Genomic DNA, 14,128 nt, shown 5'->3' with positions numbered 1-14,128 from the left:
CTCACCTAGCTGATTCAGCAGGAGCCTCTGCCCTGGCACCTGAGGCTCAGTTCCATTTTAGAAATAGTGATGCCAAACCCCAGGTGCCTGGGCAAAGGCTCCTGATAAAAGTCAGTAGCAGCTACTGCATTGCAAGCCTCTGCTGTGAGAAAGAAAGTGTCCAAGCCCAGCAGATAGGGAGCTGTGCACTCAATGGCCTGCCCTCTGTGCAGCACATGCAGCATTACTTTCTGCTCCCCACAGAGGCTTATGTTGCAGAAGATGCTTTTACCATTTTTCATTGCTTAAAACATGCATCCTGATTTCCATCAATGGTGTGTGTATACAAGGAAATATGGTAGTATTTCAGGTGTAGTTGAATTCTAACACCAGCATCTAGAAGCAGAACATTCATCAGAACCACTGAAATTAACTGTCTTACTGTATCCTGAATTGAATTCAGCTGACACTTCTCAAAAACATCTACTAAAGACATTAAGTTTAGCATAATCTGTTTTAATAGAGATAACACTTTACATTAATTTGTGGCATTCAGAAAAGTGCTTTAGGGGGGAAAAGTGCTTACACAGACATGGGTAGGTTTCTGTGAGAGGATATACTTACACTACCACAGCCATTGGAATCTTAGCATTTCAAGCATAAAGGGACACTGTCAGATTCAAAATAAATCCCTAGTGATAAACTAGATAGCTACAGCAACTTAAAATGTAGTTCTACAATGATGGGCAGTATTTGCTGACTTCTACATTTCACTCTGCTTGAACAGAGAAAAAAATAACTTGTGTGTGAAAAAACATTTATTTTCATACTGTGACTCCGACAAACTAGAGCCCCTGTGCAACTCTTAGGTGTCCAAAACTTGGGGAGTGGACAGGTTAGAAAGAGAGAAACACCCTTTAAAAAAAAAAAAAAAAAAACTACAAGAAACCAGATATTGTAAAACAAAGCAAACACTGGGCCTAAACTACCTGAGAATGTCCCTTTATTAACGGCAGCAATTTTGGCAAAAATCTCAGACTAAGCAGAGTTAGCAGTTTGATCTTAATTCTGCAAAGACAAATATATGCGAATATTGTGTATTGGTCCTGTCCAGTTAACAATCTCACCGATACGTTAAAGTTATGCATGTACATGAGCCTGTAGAGCATCAGAAGCTCTGTAAATTAAAACATATTGGGTGGGCAAAGCAACCAATGGATAGTGTAATTACAGCAGGCAAACAGAAGCAGATGTGGAGAAAACAGCTCACCCTGGAAATCAGTGGGGACAAGTGGCAGCTCTAAGTCCTTCTTACACTTACTTATTAAGATCTACAATAGCTTCATTTTAGATGCATCTTGTATACACAGACTGTATCTGGGAGTTGTAGAGGAAGAAAAACAATTCTACCCACACACTTCTTCTGTCCATCTTCACTTGAAGCTCTGGACTCCAACTGCCAACAAACAGGCATCTTTAAAAAAACACACAAAAACAAAACAAACAACCTACTTACCGAAACCTTTAAAGACCTAAAGCTTCACTTGTAAAACACAGCTCTCAAAGCTACCAAATTTCCCAACCCATTTTCATTTAGAATGAAATGCTCATTCTTGCAGCTCTTGTTTCCTGGGTGCCACTGCCTCCATGAATTAGCTCTTCGGCAGCCCTGGAATTCACTCACTCCCACGGTTGTCATTTTTATCTTATTAAAAACACACGTCTTCTTCACAGCATGATAAAAAAAAAAAAAAGATAGCTCTGCTGTCCTTTAAAAGACTGACTTTCTGGTAAACTGAACACCATGAAATTCACAGCACCACAATGGGAAGTTCCGTGAGCCGAAACATTCTCCAGGGAGTGGCACTACAGCAGCCAGATGGATTAGATACCATGCTCTTTCTAACACTGTGAATCTCCACCTCAACAGCCACTGCCGAGCGGTGGGGGGGGCGGGGAAATCACACAACACTCTATGAGTTATGATATCCTAGGGAACCAGAATGCAGGGCCAGGAATTAGGATTTTGTGACATGACACTAAGAAATTTCCTGATTGAGAAGTTTGTGGTACACCTTTTTCCAAGGGGAGTGTCCTTTCTAACCAGCATCACACGGAGTTGATCCTTCCTTGTCTAGAAGTACGTGAAGCCTCCTTTAGTCACTGCTGCTCCAAAGCCATCCTGCAACCTCCATCTTGAGCAGTATTGTATGATTCACAGCTTGTACACTTCATGCCTAAAATATGGAACTGGACCATGGATCGGGCACTGCAGTCATTGCAAAGGATCTGTATTAAAGAAGAGATCAGCCTTAACACAGACAGAAGGCTTCATAAAGTGCTGCAGCTATGATACACATACCATGCATGTGTGCTACAAAATAAGACTCTGAAATTTGCTCACCACCAAGACAGAGCACAGAAGACTAGGAGGATAGATTTCATTTCAGATGAAGGAAACAACTCAGCCATACCTCTGCATCCATGAGTGACTGGTGCCTCCTAAATCTTGGGGGGTACCTGCAGAAGCCACCGACCCTCTTGCAAAGGGCACTAGACCTACCAACAGCATCAGTGTTGGCCATCAGTGGGGGCACTGGCCCCATCAGGGGGGGCAAGTGCACCCATGTGTACTGCCTATCAGTCACCTATGTCTGCATCACTGCCAAGACTCAAGATAAAGAATAGCAGCACAATGACTTAACCCTTTGATTTAGAACAGGGGTGGGCAAAATACAGCCCACAGGCCGGATTTGGCCCACGTGGCCATTTTATCTGGCCCGTGGGGCCCCTAAAAAAAAAAAAAAAAATGTAGAAAATGAATATTTTTCTGCCCTTGGCTCCTGTCAAAAATGGCAGGAATCAAGGGCAGTAGGACCCAGGGGTTCCCGTGGGGCTGGGTTACAAGCTGGTGCTGAGCATGGGGAAAAATGACCCCTCACCTGCCTCGTGGCCAGCTCCCCATGCTGCAGCCACCTGCAGCCCACGAGGCTGCCTGTGCCTGCTCCAGACAGCCCTGCGTGGGCTGCAAGCACCTGCAGCAGGGAGCACTGGCAATGGGAAGGGTGAGGGAACACTTTTCCCTACGCTCAGCACCAGCTTCTTCCCTGCTGGCAAGCAGGGGGTCAGGGCTGTGCGCTGCCCCCCGCCTGTATTGCGGGGCTGGGGGGCACTGGGTGTGAGCGGGCGGGGAGACAGTGGATGCACAGGGTCCGCACCAGTGTCCCAGGGCCAGTGCTGGTGGGGCCCAGAGCAGGGTGGTAGGAGCGTGGGGTCCCAGCTGGCAGGAGCTCTATGGAGCCGAGCCAGCTCCCCTCTCTCCCTGCTGGTGCAGCCCAGCCTGGCTCCACAGACCCCTGCTGGCCTGTGCCCCACTGGTGCTGGCCCTGGGGCATTGGTCCCGAGATGGTGACCAGGCAGGCCTGGTCAAGGTGTGGGGCACCTGTCAAGGGGCAGGGCTACCCACGTGGCCCTCGACAGCCTGCCAAAACTGGCTAAGTGACCATCTGCCCAAAATAATTGCCCGCTCCTGATTTAGAACCATCAGGTAGCACCTTAGGCACTCAAGTAGTGTTTAGCTGAAGTAAGTCAGTGGGACCCATTACTGGAGTAAAAGTCAAATATAGTTTTTGGTCTATGCTGTCTCTTAGTCTCTCCCATGCCTTCCTACAAAATCTACTTCCCATTGTAGCAGACACAAGAGGAATGAAACAGTTAACAATGGTGACATGGGTCATGAATCTGTCTCTTTTAAAACCTTCTTTAAAAAAAAACCAAAAAAAAAAAACCCAACTGTCCTAACTCCAAAGAATACTAGGCAGAATGGACTGTCTTTGCTAGTTTTGTAGACACTAAATGGAACACTAAGATCTGATCAGTCACGTAATTTCAGTTTTCCTAACATGCAGAACCCAGGCCCAGAGAGGTAGCATAGAACCAAGTTACCCTCAGAGAAAAGCAACATTCTCAATTTGCCACAGTTACGAATATAAATGTTTGAATGTTTTGCAGAAAGAAGCATGCTCACTCTGACATAAAAGGATCACAAACAAGATGTCAGAGTGGCCAAGAATGGGGAGAGACTAGAAGGGAGTGTACAAACTTATACAAAAGACTACTCACCTCCACCATCATGTTCTGATATTCTGTGGGCATAGGAGTTTGTGCTACTTCATCATCCAACTGTCGCCAGTACCTAGTCATATCCAAGGCAGAGTGCATGCACAAAGGACATCTGTAACCTCTGGCAAAAAGAAAAAAAAGCCTTAGTAAGGAAGACAGTGGTGTAGGCAAGTTGTTGCCAGAGTCAGATGGGTTGAAAAAGAAAAAAAATCCTGCTGTATTAGTCAACAAGAAATGAGCTGTATACAAACACTGCACAAGCAATAGGAGCACTGGATTGTCATCCCACTCACTGCTTTGAGAACTAGAGTCCCCTGTGGTTCAGTGGTAAAACCCCTGTCTGCCACACACAAGACCCAGGTTCAATTCCCAGATGCTTATACAACTACAGAGATGGAGACGCCAAACATCTGGACTCTCCCTGGTTTTGAATTCTGGCCTGAAGTGGGAATGGATGGTCTGGGCAGCCTCGATCCAATCCTAGGCATATGCGTCAAAAGTCTGGGTGACCTCTCATGCAGACACCATAACCCGGAAGGATCAACAGTTGCTAAATCTCTCAAACTAAGGAATCTGCACTGCTACAATACTTGAAAAGTAGCAGGTTCGGAATACTCACTCCTTTAGCATGTCTTCATAACAAGTTCTGAAAAGGAAACACAAGAGGACTTCAGTATTTACATAAGGAAAGTGAAGCCCTGTAAATTCTGTGGATAAGGAAAAAGTTGGACTTAACTCGGGAAGGTGGACATCTATACAAACACCTAGAGTTAAAGCAGTAACCAGCACTAAAAAAGAGATGGGGAGGCATCCTGGAAAAATGCTTAGTGTTTAGGGGGCTGCTAGGAAACTGGACATCTGCTTTAAAACCATCATTAGGGAGTTAACATGTTACCGTAAACAAAGAAAGACAGAAATACTACAGTGGGACTTAAAGCCAGCATAACACAAAGCAAAACTGAATTCAGAAAGCTTCACGATACTACATGTGGAGGAAACTAATGTCAAAAATAGAGGCAACACATTGGGAACGAGCAACACTGAAAGAGCCCAACAGATGCAAAAAATTTAAAAGGTCTCTCCAGTGACATAACAGGTCAAAAGAGAATGACATTTTGGACTGCATATATAGAGGGGTACGGAGGAGTGATATAGCACTCTGTTGTTACTACATACATACCTGGAGCACTGCATTTAGTTAGTACTCCGTATTACCATAAAAGTATTCACAGATCTTATAAAGCAACAAAATGTCTCCATAACTGGGGTGAGGTGGGCACGTTAGCAGGGAGGGAAAGACTGCAGAAAGACCTGGATAGGTTGCAGGGGTGGGCTAACAAAAACAGGATGCGTTTCAATACTGACAAGTGCAGGGTGCTGCACTTGGGCAGTAGTAACCGGCAGCACACTTATAAGATGGGAAACTCCATTCTTGAGAGCACGGAGGCAGAAAGGGATCTTGGAGTCATCGCTGACTCCAAGATGAACATGGGCCAACAATGCGAGGTCACGGTCGGCAGGGCTAACCGGACCTTATTGTGTATCCACAGGTGCATCTCAAGCAGGTCCAAGGAGGTGATCCTCCCCCTCTACGCCACACTGGTCAGGCCGCAGCTGGAGTACTGTGTCCAGTTCTGGGCACCCCACTTCAAGAGGAATGTGGACAACATTGAGAAGGTCCAGAGGAGGGCCACCCGCATGATCCGGGGAGAGCAGGGCAGACCCTACAATGAGAGGCTATGGGACCTGAACCTGTTCAGCCTTCACAAGAGAAGGCTGAGGGGGGACCTGGTGACCATCTATAAACTCACTAGGGGGGACCAGAAGGGTTTGGGGGAGACCTTGTTTCCCCTAGCGCCCCCCGGGATAACAAGGAATAACTGCCACAAGTTGTTGGAGAGTAGGTTTAGATTAGACATCCGTAGGAACTACTTCACAGTTAGGGTGGCTAGGATCTGGAACCAACTTCCAAGGGAAGTGGTGCTGGCTCCTACCCTGGGGGTCTTTAAGAAGTGGCTCGATGCCTACCTGGCTAGGGTCATTTGAGCCCAGTTTTCTTCCTGCCCAGGCAGGGGGTCGGACCTGATCTACAAGGTCCCTTCCAACCCTACTTCTATGATAATTTTCAACAACAACAAAAGGCAAAAAATTTAGACTTAAAAACATATATGCTGGTTAAGTGACAACCAAGGCTCCCACCATGCAATAAACTCCTTGAAGGGACTCCTATGCCTCCAAGACAGGGCTGCTCAACCTCTAGCCCATGGACCAAATCTGTGTCTCAGACCCATGGCATCCAGCTTGCAAGGCTCCCCACAGGTCCAGAAATTTGGCAGTAGAGGAGCAGTGGCAATTAATACTGCCATGCCGCTCCCCCCACCCCCCCAAACCCCACACAGCCAGCCACCCCACACATTGTTCATTTAAGCCAGTATCCTATTTTAGATAGTGGTAGTAGTGGATGCTTTGGAAGAAGAATAGATGAACAGGGTGTAGTGTAGGTAGTGATCTAGCCTGTCATACACTCCCCAGCACCTGCTATCATTGGTTTGCTAGAGGACACATCCTTGATTCTTCTTTTTAATACCTTACCTCACTGACCTCATTGTAGCATCAAGGTGATATAAATCCCTCCTTATTGTTCAGGTTTATTTAAGGCAATACATGAGGATGTAAGAAATTATACAAGAGAAAAATTAAGATGAGCATGAAAAAACTGACAAGAAGGTGTCTCCTGAGAGAAGGGCTAAAAACCTCATCACTTGGAACATTTAGAACTCAGTCACTGGGGAATAGCAGAGGACAGACTTACATTAGTGCCAGGGAATGGATTGGATGATCTGGTAGACATTTCTATCTCTATAATGGTTTTGATTCTATGAGTGAACTTACCTATGGAGGAGATGTCCACATGGCAGAACATGGGCTCCAACACGTGATGTGTGAATGTCCTATTTAAAGACATAACCATCAGCATTTAAATTTTCCCTACACGTACTAACAATGTACAGAAAGCTGAAGTCAATGGAGAAAAACTTTAGAAGTAAAATATGCACGATTAAAATATGCAATTTATTTTCTAGCAAAATTGTGGCAGATAAGACATTTTTAAATGCACAACACTTACCTCCAAACATATTGGACAGTCCTGCCTGGAGACATTTTCAATGCACTTGTAAAGAAACAGAAGAGAGAAATGTAGATACTTGCATAATACTACTAAAAATACATGGATCTAGAACTTCACCAGAATATGCTAACAGGTGTGTGAAAATCTTGCTGCCACATACTATTTAAAATTCTGCCAATTAAAGTTTGGCCTGTACTACTTAATTTTTTAACTAAATGTGTAAAGATGGTTATGGCAGGAATCTTGAGCAGCAGGCAACAAAACTGCTGCAGGTGGATCAGCCCAGCTATACTGCCTCCCAGAACATTTCCAGCTTTAGGTTACTCTGTGTATGCTAGCTCCAGCACAGCCAAGCCACCTTAGAATGTGGGCAGGCTACTTAGCTCTGTTAAGCAGCACTAATACAACCTTGCTGTTTCCTGTGCTGGAGCTATGGGGTGTGTGAACCAGCAGGACCCTCAGACTGTTGGTGGGGAAGGACTGGAAGTCAAAACCACCAGAGGTAGGCAGAGCATGCAGACAGAGGTGAACCATGGCATAAAAAGTTTGAGAACTGCTGGTTTACAAGATTCCTAAAACTCTCACTGTTCTACACCAAGAACATTTCAAGGCGAGTTGTTCACAGCTTTGAATATTCAATCATATTAAATAATCCATCATGACTTAAACTGTGACATTAATGCAGAAATCCAGAAATAACTTGTGCTAATATTCAGAACAGATGAACTGGAAGCAGGACAGTTTGTGTAGCATTTGTTTTCACGATACACAGGCTGAGCTAATCCCCATCAGCTCTCACTGTCATAAAAGCAAAGCTTTAAGTCAAGCTATATTTTGTTATATTCATACCTTATGATTTCCTTGGAGATTCAAGGCTAGACATAAATTACATTTTGAACAATGGAAAAAGTCTTCTTTTGGCCCAATCCTAAGGAGACAGTGAGTGAAGAATGGTTTATCACTTTCCCTACAACTGTATTTGGTTTCCCACAATAACATTTTAATTAAAAAAATACTTCACTTTCACAATCAAGAAAGCTTTATATTTTTAAAAGGGTTGTAACTTAGCAAAGAGTATAAAACAAAAGATTCTCATTCCAAATAAACTGTTGAAAGGAGGTAACAGACTGAAAGGTACTTTCTGATGTCGTTTGGGGGGTTCTTAAGGGTGCGTATGCAGGAAAGAGGAAAGTCTTAACTTTAAGAGTTAATATAGCCTAGCAAACAGACATTTGCCCCACTAAGAAAATGGAACTAATTACACAAAGTGCTGTCAAAAGTGCTTCTAGTTTAGTCTGTATTTGTAATCAAAATTATCAAAGCTTTAAAGCAAGTTCATGGTGGCTCTACTTTGTTTTACAAGGCCCACCAACTTTTCACTCTCTTTGGCACATAACAGGACCACACATTTACAACAGGGGCAGTGTTAGGAATGCAGACTGAAAAGAAACCGATACTAAAGGCATCACCCATAGCCACAGAATTTACCCCTGAGCGTTTCCTAGAAAAATCAGGCCTATGTACCCTTAATTAACAGGATTTAAGACTAGGGATTTAATTTTAGATATATGTTCCTATTACAAGAACATAGTTCAACATCTTCAAGATTCTGCATTTAAGTAGTGCTTAATCTAAAACCCCATTTCTGGAAAGAGACTCCAAGGAATTATGCTAATGTTCTAGTCCTTGAAGTAAGAAAAAACATCAACACTTCTCATCTAATTACATAAATCAGAGTCTAAATTTGCCATATACTGCAGCAGCGTATTCCTCTAACTGCTCTATACCACTGCTTAATATTAAAAGAGCACTGATGTGCTGCCAGGAAGCTACTATAACTGAATTAAAGCAGAATACCAAAGAGGCTGATTTAACAAAATTAAGATGTGTGAGATCATTTTAAATAATGTTTACAACAGTGGGACATTAAAAACATTTTCCTGTGCAGCAACAAGACATCTCTGACTTGTAGCAGGGAGCTCTATTCTGTTTACTGGAGTTCTTCACATGACACAAGTGCAAAATATGAAAAGTGCATTGTACAGATGGTTCAGCAGAAAGGATTCTCCTTCCCTGTACTCCTAATCAACCTGCACATTATTAATATACGAAAGCTAACTTTAACCATCAAAAGACAAATCAGAATGTTTATGACCTATAAAAAAACATTTTAACTGCATGTTTAAAAACAGCAGTATGCTTTTAAATAAGTCTGCAATCAGAATTTGCTATAAGAGGTCACTCATGTTTACCTGTGTGTACATTATACATTCAGGGGGGAAACAATTACATATGAATAATGAGAATCACATAGGTGTCTCCAAGGAAGATGCTCTTTACTCACAGCTGCCTGCTAGCATGTTGAATTCTTATACACCATTCCTTTATAACGTCCACTTCAAATGCTGCAAGTGTCCAGGTTGCTATCATTTAAGGCACTCCAAGCAGAATTGCTATAAAGGCCTGGAGGCATTTCTGAGGAACAGTGGATAAAATTATGAATGATTTTAAATACAGTACCTACAAATTCCACACTTCTCACAATGATACTGTTTCTTGTCTTTGTCAAATAGGTGGCATATGCTGCAGTAATATTCTCCAAACAAATTCTTGCAGTCTTCACAACTTTGTTGAGCCTACAAGTAAACATGCAAATAATAAAAACTCTAAACATTAGGCTGAGAATTGAATTATTTTAGTTCTGTCCAGTACTGAGCTGCTTTCACTGCGAGTGAACTGGTGAGTACGGACTATTATCCCACATGACCAGTCCTACACTTTGAGGATTTTACATGGTTTTGCAACCTGCCTCACACCATTGTCCACAGAAAAGATACTCGTATAGAGGCTCAGAGTCTAGACAATCAGTATTAAAATAAGTCTGTATTTAGACCTGCTACATACAGTTTGGGAACTAGTCTTTTAACTCTAACTCACAGTACATCCCCTCGAAAAGTACATAAGGTTTGCCATGCCTGGTCAGGCAACTGAGCTTTGAGTGGGCACAAGACAGGAGGTCACATGTCTGAGTCCACACTTCCCCTCCTGTTTTCTTACTACAGAGGCAGCAACCTAAAAAAGGGGAATCGAACATAAGCACCACCTGATGGCACTGCTCCAGAAGTGCAAGCAGCAGAAGAACAAAGACAAAACCTGGTTTTAGCATCTACTGTGATTTTGCAAAGCACCCATCCCCATGGTATTAGGAGAGAGCTCTATACTCAAGAACACATGAAGTGCTTGGAAGCTACAGAAGAGACACAAAGGTCTCACCCACATTATAAATACAAGAACCAATGGACTTAGGCTGAATGCACAAATAAATTGTGACCCACCAGTGTGGGACCTAAGCCCTAAGCACAGTCTCCCTACGCAATGAATGGGGGGGAATTCTGTACCTCAGAATGAAAGTCAACCACTAACATTTTTTGGCAGGGAACCATCTAAGCTAGCTGAGCATAGGACCACATCAAACTCTGCCTTTCTGGGGCCATGGCATGTTATTCCATGCTACAGTGAAGCACCTTCCTCCAATTTGGAATCCACAGCTCAGAACTCCTCTGAAGGCAAACTACCCAAGTTCTCTCTTTTAAAACCCTAAACCTAAATCCCCTTCTCTCTTTCAAGACACAGGTGGTAGGAAGGACATTTGTCCCCCTTTTACCTAATAACTTGATGGTTAGGTCACTCAACCAAGATGCAGGAGACCTAAAAATCAAATTTCTTCTGCTAAGAACATTCAAATCAAATCTCTCCCCGCTCTCTCTCAGGCCAGTGCTCTAGTCACCAGGCTGCAGACTAAGCTGGGGTAAGGGCATTCTCCATCCCTCTTGCAGATCTAATTTAAAAATACTGAGTGGATAGGTAAGAAGGAAGTAAAAATTATTATATTTAATAAATGGTAGAGAGAAGGGGGGAGGCAGGGTTCCCATTCCAATGACTATTACAGCATTTTATACAGCAGGGCCATCCAACTGGTAGCCCACATAATCCCTCATGGGCTGCATGGGGTAAGCCAAGACCCAACAGTTCTGCCCAACTGCTCTTCCCCCCACCCCCATCAGTCCAGCTGCAACTGCAGTTGAAAACTACTGGCTCTCCTACCCTCTTCCATCAGTTGCTTCTTGCTGCTCTCCCAAAGAATGGGGCAGTGCAGTGCTATGCAGGAAACAGAATGTGAGGCCGGGACCACAGACACACAGGCTACTTACAGACATTTGGAAAAAAAAAAAACAAAACCCTAAAAGGTGCTCTTTTTAAACTCAGCGTTTTCCAATGCCAAGCCCCATGCACACCTGGAAGAGGCATTGCCTTAGCTGGACCTGGCTTGCCCAACATTTGTATAGATCAGGCAATTTAGTGGGCCTTTTTTTGGCACTTTTATCTAATAGTTGACTGAATCAGCTTTTGATAAAAGCACCAAAAAGTCCCACTGAAGCACCCAATCTATACAGACGCTGCAGAGCCGGGTTGACGTAACATGCTACTTCTCCAGTAAAGCACAGATTTTTGTTTTTGTTTTTAACATCTGCAAGCAGCCATGGTGCAATGGGTGGGGGAGTGCCCATATGGGTGTGCTGTGCAGTAAGGCATCTACACAACATATGACCCAGAAGGCCTGTAGCTCACCCTGGTGCAGCCCCCAGAGTATGAGTTCTGCTGGTGCTTTCTGATCACAAAGGAAAAGCTTCAAGAAGGGGAAGTGACAGCGCTCCCATGCCAGAACTTCTTACTGCCTGGTGTTCACGCCACTCTCCTGGGAGGTGTTAGTTTGAATCCTCTCTCTCAGAGGAGGAAAATGCATGCAGGTCTCCAATTTACTGGGCACATGCTTTAACTATTTGTTTTAGAAAGGAGATGAAGAAGGGAGAACAAGCATCACCACTTACTGTTGCAGCCATCATTTGAAAGAGAACAGAAGTAGGCAACAATAGGTTAAGCCACTTGGGCAACTCAGACAGGAAAATGCCTAGTTTGTGGATGGTGATGGAGTTAAGCAATAGTTAGATGCCTGGCTGTTCAGCAAGTATCAGGTACAGAAGGTTATGCGTGTACCCCAAAACAAAAGTTAGGCACTAGGGGAATTCAAGCCCTAAAACCTGAGATATTTCCAAACACTGGATAACTAAGAGCCAGTCAGCAGCCAACTGAGGATATAGAAAAATCCTGGTTTTAGACTTGGGCTCGTTAGATCTCTGCAGATCTAGACCCTGGTTATAGCAGTTTCAGCCCGTGATTCAACATCAGGAAATCTTTCTTCACTGTTAAAACAGTGAGAGTGGAAATGACTGCCTGAACAAATTGTGGAATCTCCTTCATTGGAGGTTTTCAAGAGATTGTATAAAACACTGGACATGGATAACCCAGGAGTAGTAATGCCTACAGTGAGATGTGAAGAGCAACTATTGAAAGGCAAGAAGACCCCCACCACTTTCAGATCACAAGAAGAGCTCTGAAGCCCAGAGCCAGTAGAAACTGAAAAGGACTATGCTTGGCAGCAGGAAAATAAAGCAGAGCTTCACAGCTAGCTAGATTATGAAACGAACTAAAGAGCAGGAACAAATTTATGGAGGGGATAGGATGACAGAGAAGGAAGATCTGGCTCTCCAGTTACAGTGTGTGGAGCTGTTAATTTTGTTGGTGGTTTGGTCTGTTTGTTTTATTTTGGGGGTGGGGAGGAGGGGCAGAGGATATTATGCCTGTAGTTGTGCAAGAGGACAGTTCATGCAATTTTAAGAAGAGGTTAGATGCACACTTATCTAGGATGGCTTAGATCAGCAATTCTCAGCCACGGTATCATGGGGTGCCTTAAGATCCTTTCAGGGGTGCCATGCAACGTTAGCACTGTTAGGTGGGCAAACAAGACAAACCCAGAGATTTCAAATAGGACTCCACAGTGCTAAAAGCACTCCAATCTGTTGGGGTCGTCCAGAGTTGTTTGCAACAGAAGAATTGCTCTTATCCTTTTTCTGCAGTCAAAAATTAAAAAGCAGATAAAAGCGCTGGAGGTTTCCAAGGGGTGCCTTGAGTTTAAGAAGGTTGCGAACCACTGGTTTAGATAGAGGTGATCCTGCTGTGAGCCGTAGGCAGGACTAGACGTGCTCCCGAGGTGACTGCCAGCTCTACTCTCCTACAGTTTTATCATGCGTGCAGCAAAGTGTGTACACAACCTGGACCAGGGGCTCCGAGCAACTGCCTCGCTTGCTAACAGGACGGGCGTGGCACATGAGGTCTGAAACTTCTACCGACAGCACCCCCACCTGCCCCCTCCCCACCTTGCCAGGCAAAGCCACGTTCAAGCACCCCACTCTCCCCGCGCCGTCGGGACCTTCGAGGGAGCCTGTGCTTGAGGCGGAGGACGAGGCCCGTGTACCGCACCTGCTGGATCTTCTGGCACCGGCTGCATTGCACCTCCTTCACTTGGAAGCGGTCCATCTGGTGGTCCTCGCCGCCGTCGTGGCACAGCCGGCACGCGTACAGCTTCGCGCAGCACGGCGCCTGCGGGGCACAGCTGTCAGCCCACCCGCCCGCAAGCAGCAAAGGCCCAGCGCCGCCTCCGCGCAGGCGCAAACAGAACCGGCTACAAGGGGGGGGGAGGGAGGGGCACGGACCCGCCCCCACCCCACAGCCTTCAAGTTGGTGCCAGGCAACCGCCACCCCAATCCCATCCTACCCCCAGGGGGCCTCAGCCTCCCCGCGGAACCTGCCAGCCCCACCTTACCTTGAGCAGGCAGCCGCGGCGGTAGTGCTCGCAGCCCGCCCCGCCGCCCTTGCCCGCCGCCGCCATGGCTCCCGACCGCCGAGGAAAGGCTGGGCCAGAGAGATTATCCCTTCTCTCCCCACCACCTCCTCTCTATGGCAAGAGCGCCCACAGCGGGAAAGGGATGCACTTCCAGC

General features: G+C 45.1%; 1 protein-coding gene across 1 annotated transcript; it reads right to left on the bottom strand.

The window, feature by feature from the left end:
- Positions 1 to 479: 479 nt before the first annotated feature.
- Positions 480 to 14,121, bottom strand: RCHY1 (ring finger and CHY zinc finger domain containing 1). The gene is made up of 9 exons (XM_006273718.4): positions 13,953 to 14,121; positions 13,610 to 13,729; positions 9,752 to 9,867; positions 8,081 to 8,159; positions 7,229 to 7,273; positions 6,994 to 7,052; positions 4,721 to 4,747; positions 4,102 to 4,222; positions 480 to 2,268 (listed from the first exon to the last, which is right to left on the bottom strand). The coding sequence occupies exons 1-9, from the start codon at positions 14,016 to 14,018 to the stop codon at positions 2,140 to 2,142; spliced, it is 762 nt and encodes a 253-aa protein (XP_006273780.3). The 5' UTR covers positions 14,019 to 14,121; the 3' UTR covers positions 480 to 2,139.
- Positions 14,122 to 14,128: the final 7 nt, after the last annotated feature.

The sequence above is a fragment of the Alligator mississippiensis genome, chromosome 2 (genome assembly GCF_030867095.1).
Source record: "Alligator mississippiensis isolate rAllMis1 chromosome 2, rAllMis1, whole genome shotgun sequence".
NCBI classification, from domain to species: domain Eukaryota; kingdom Metazoa; phylum Chordata; order Crocodylia; family Alligatoridae; genus Alligator; species Alligator mississippiensis.
This window is presented reverse-complemented; position numbering and strand designations above follow the sequence as displayed.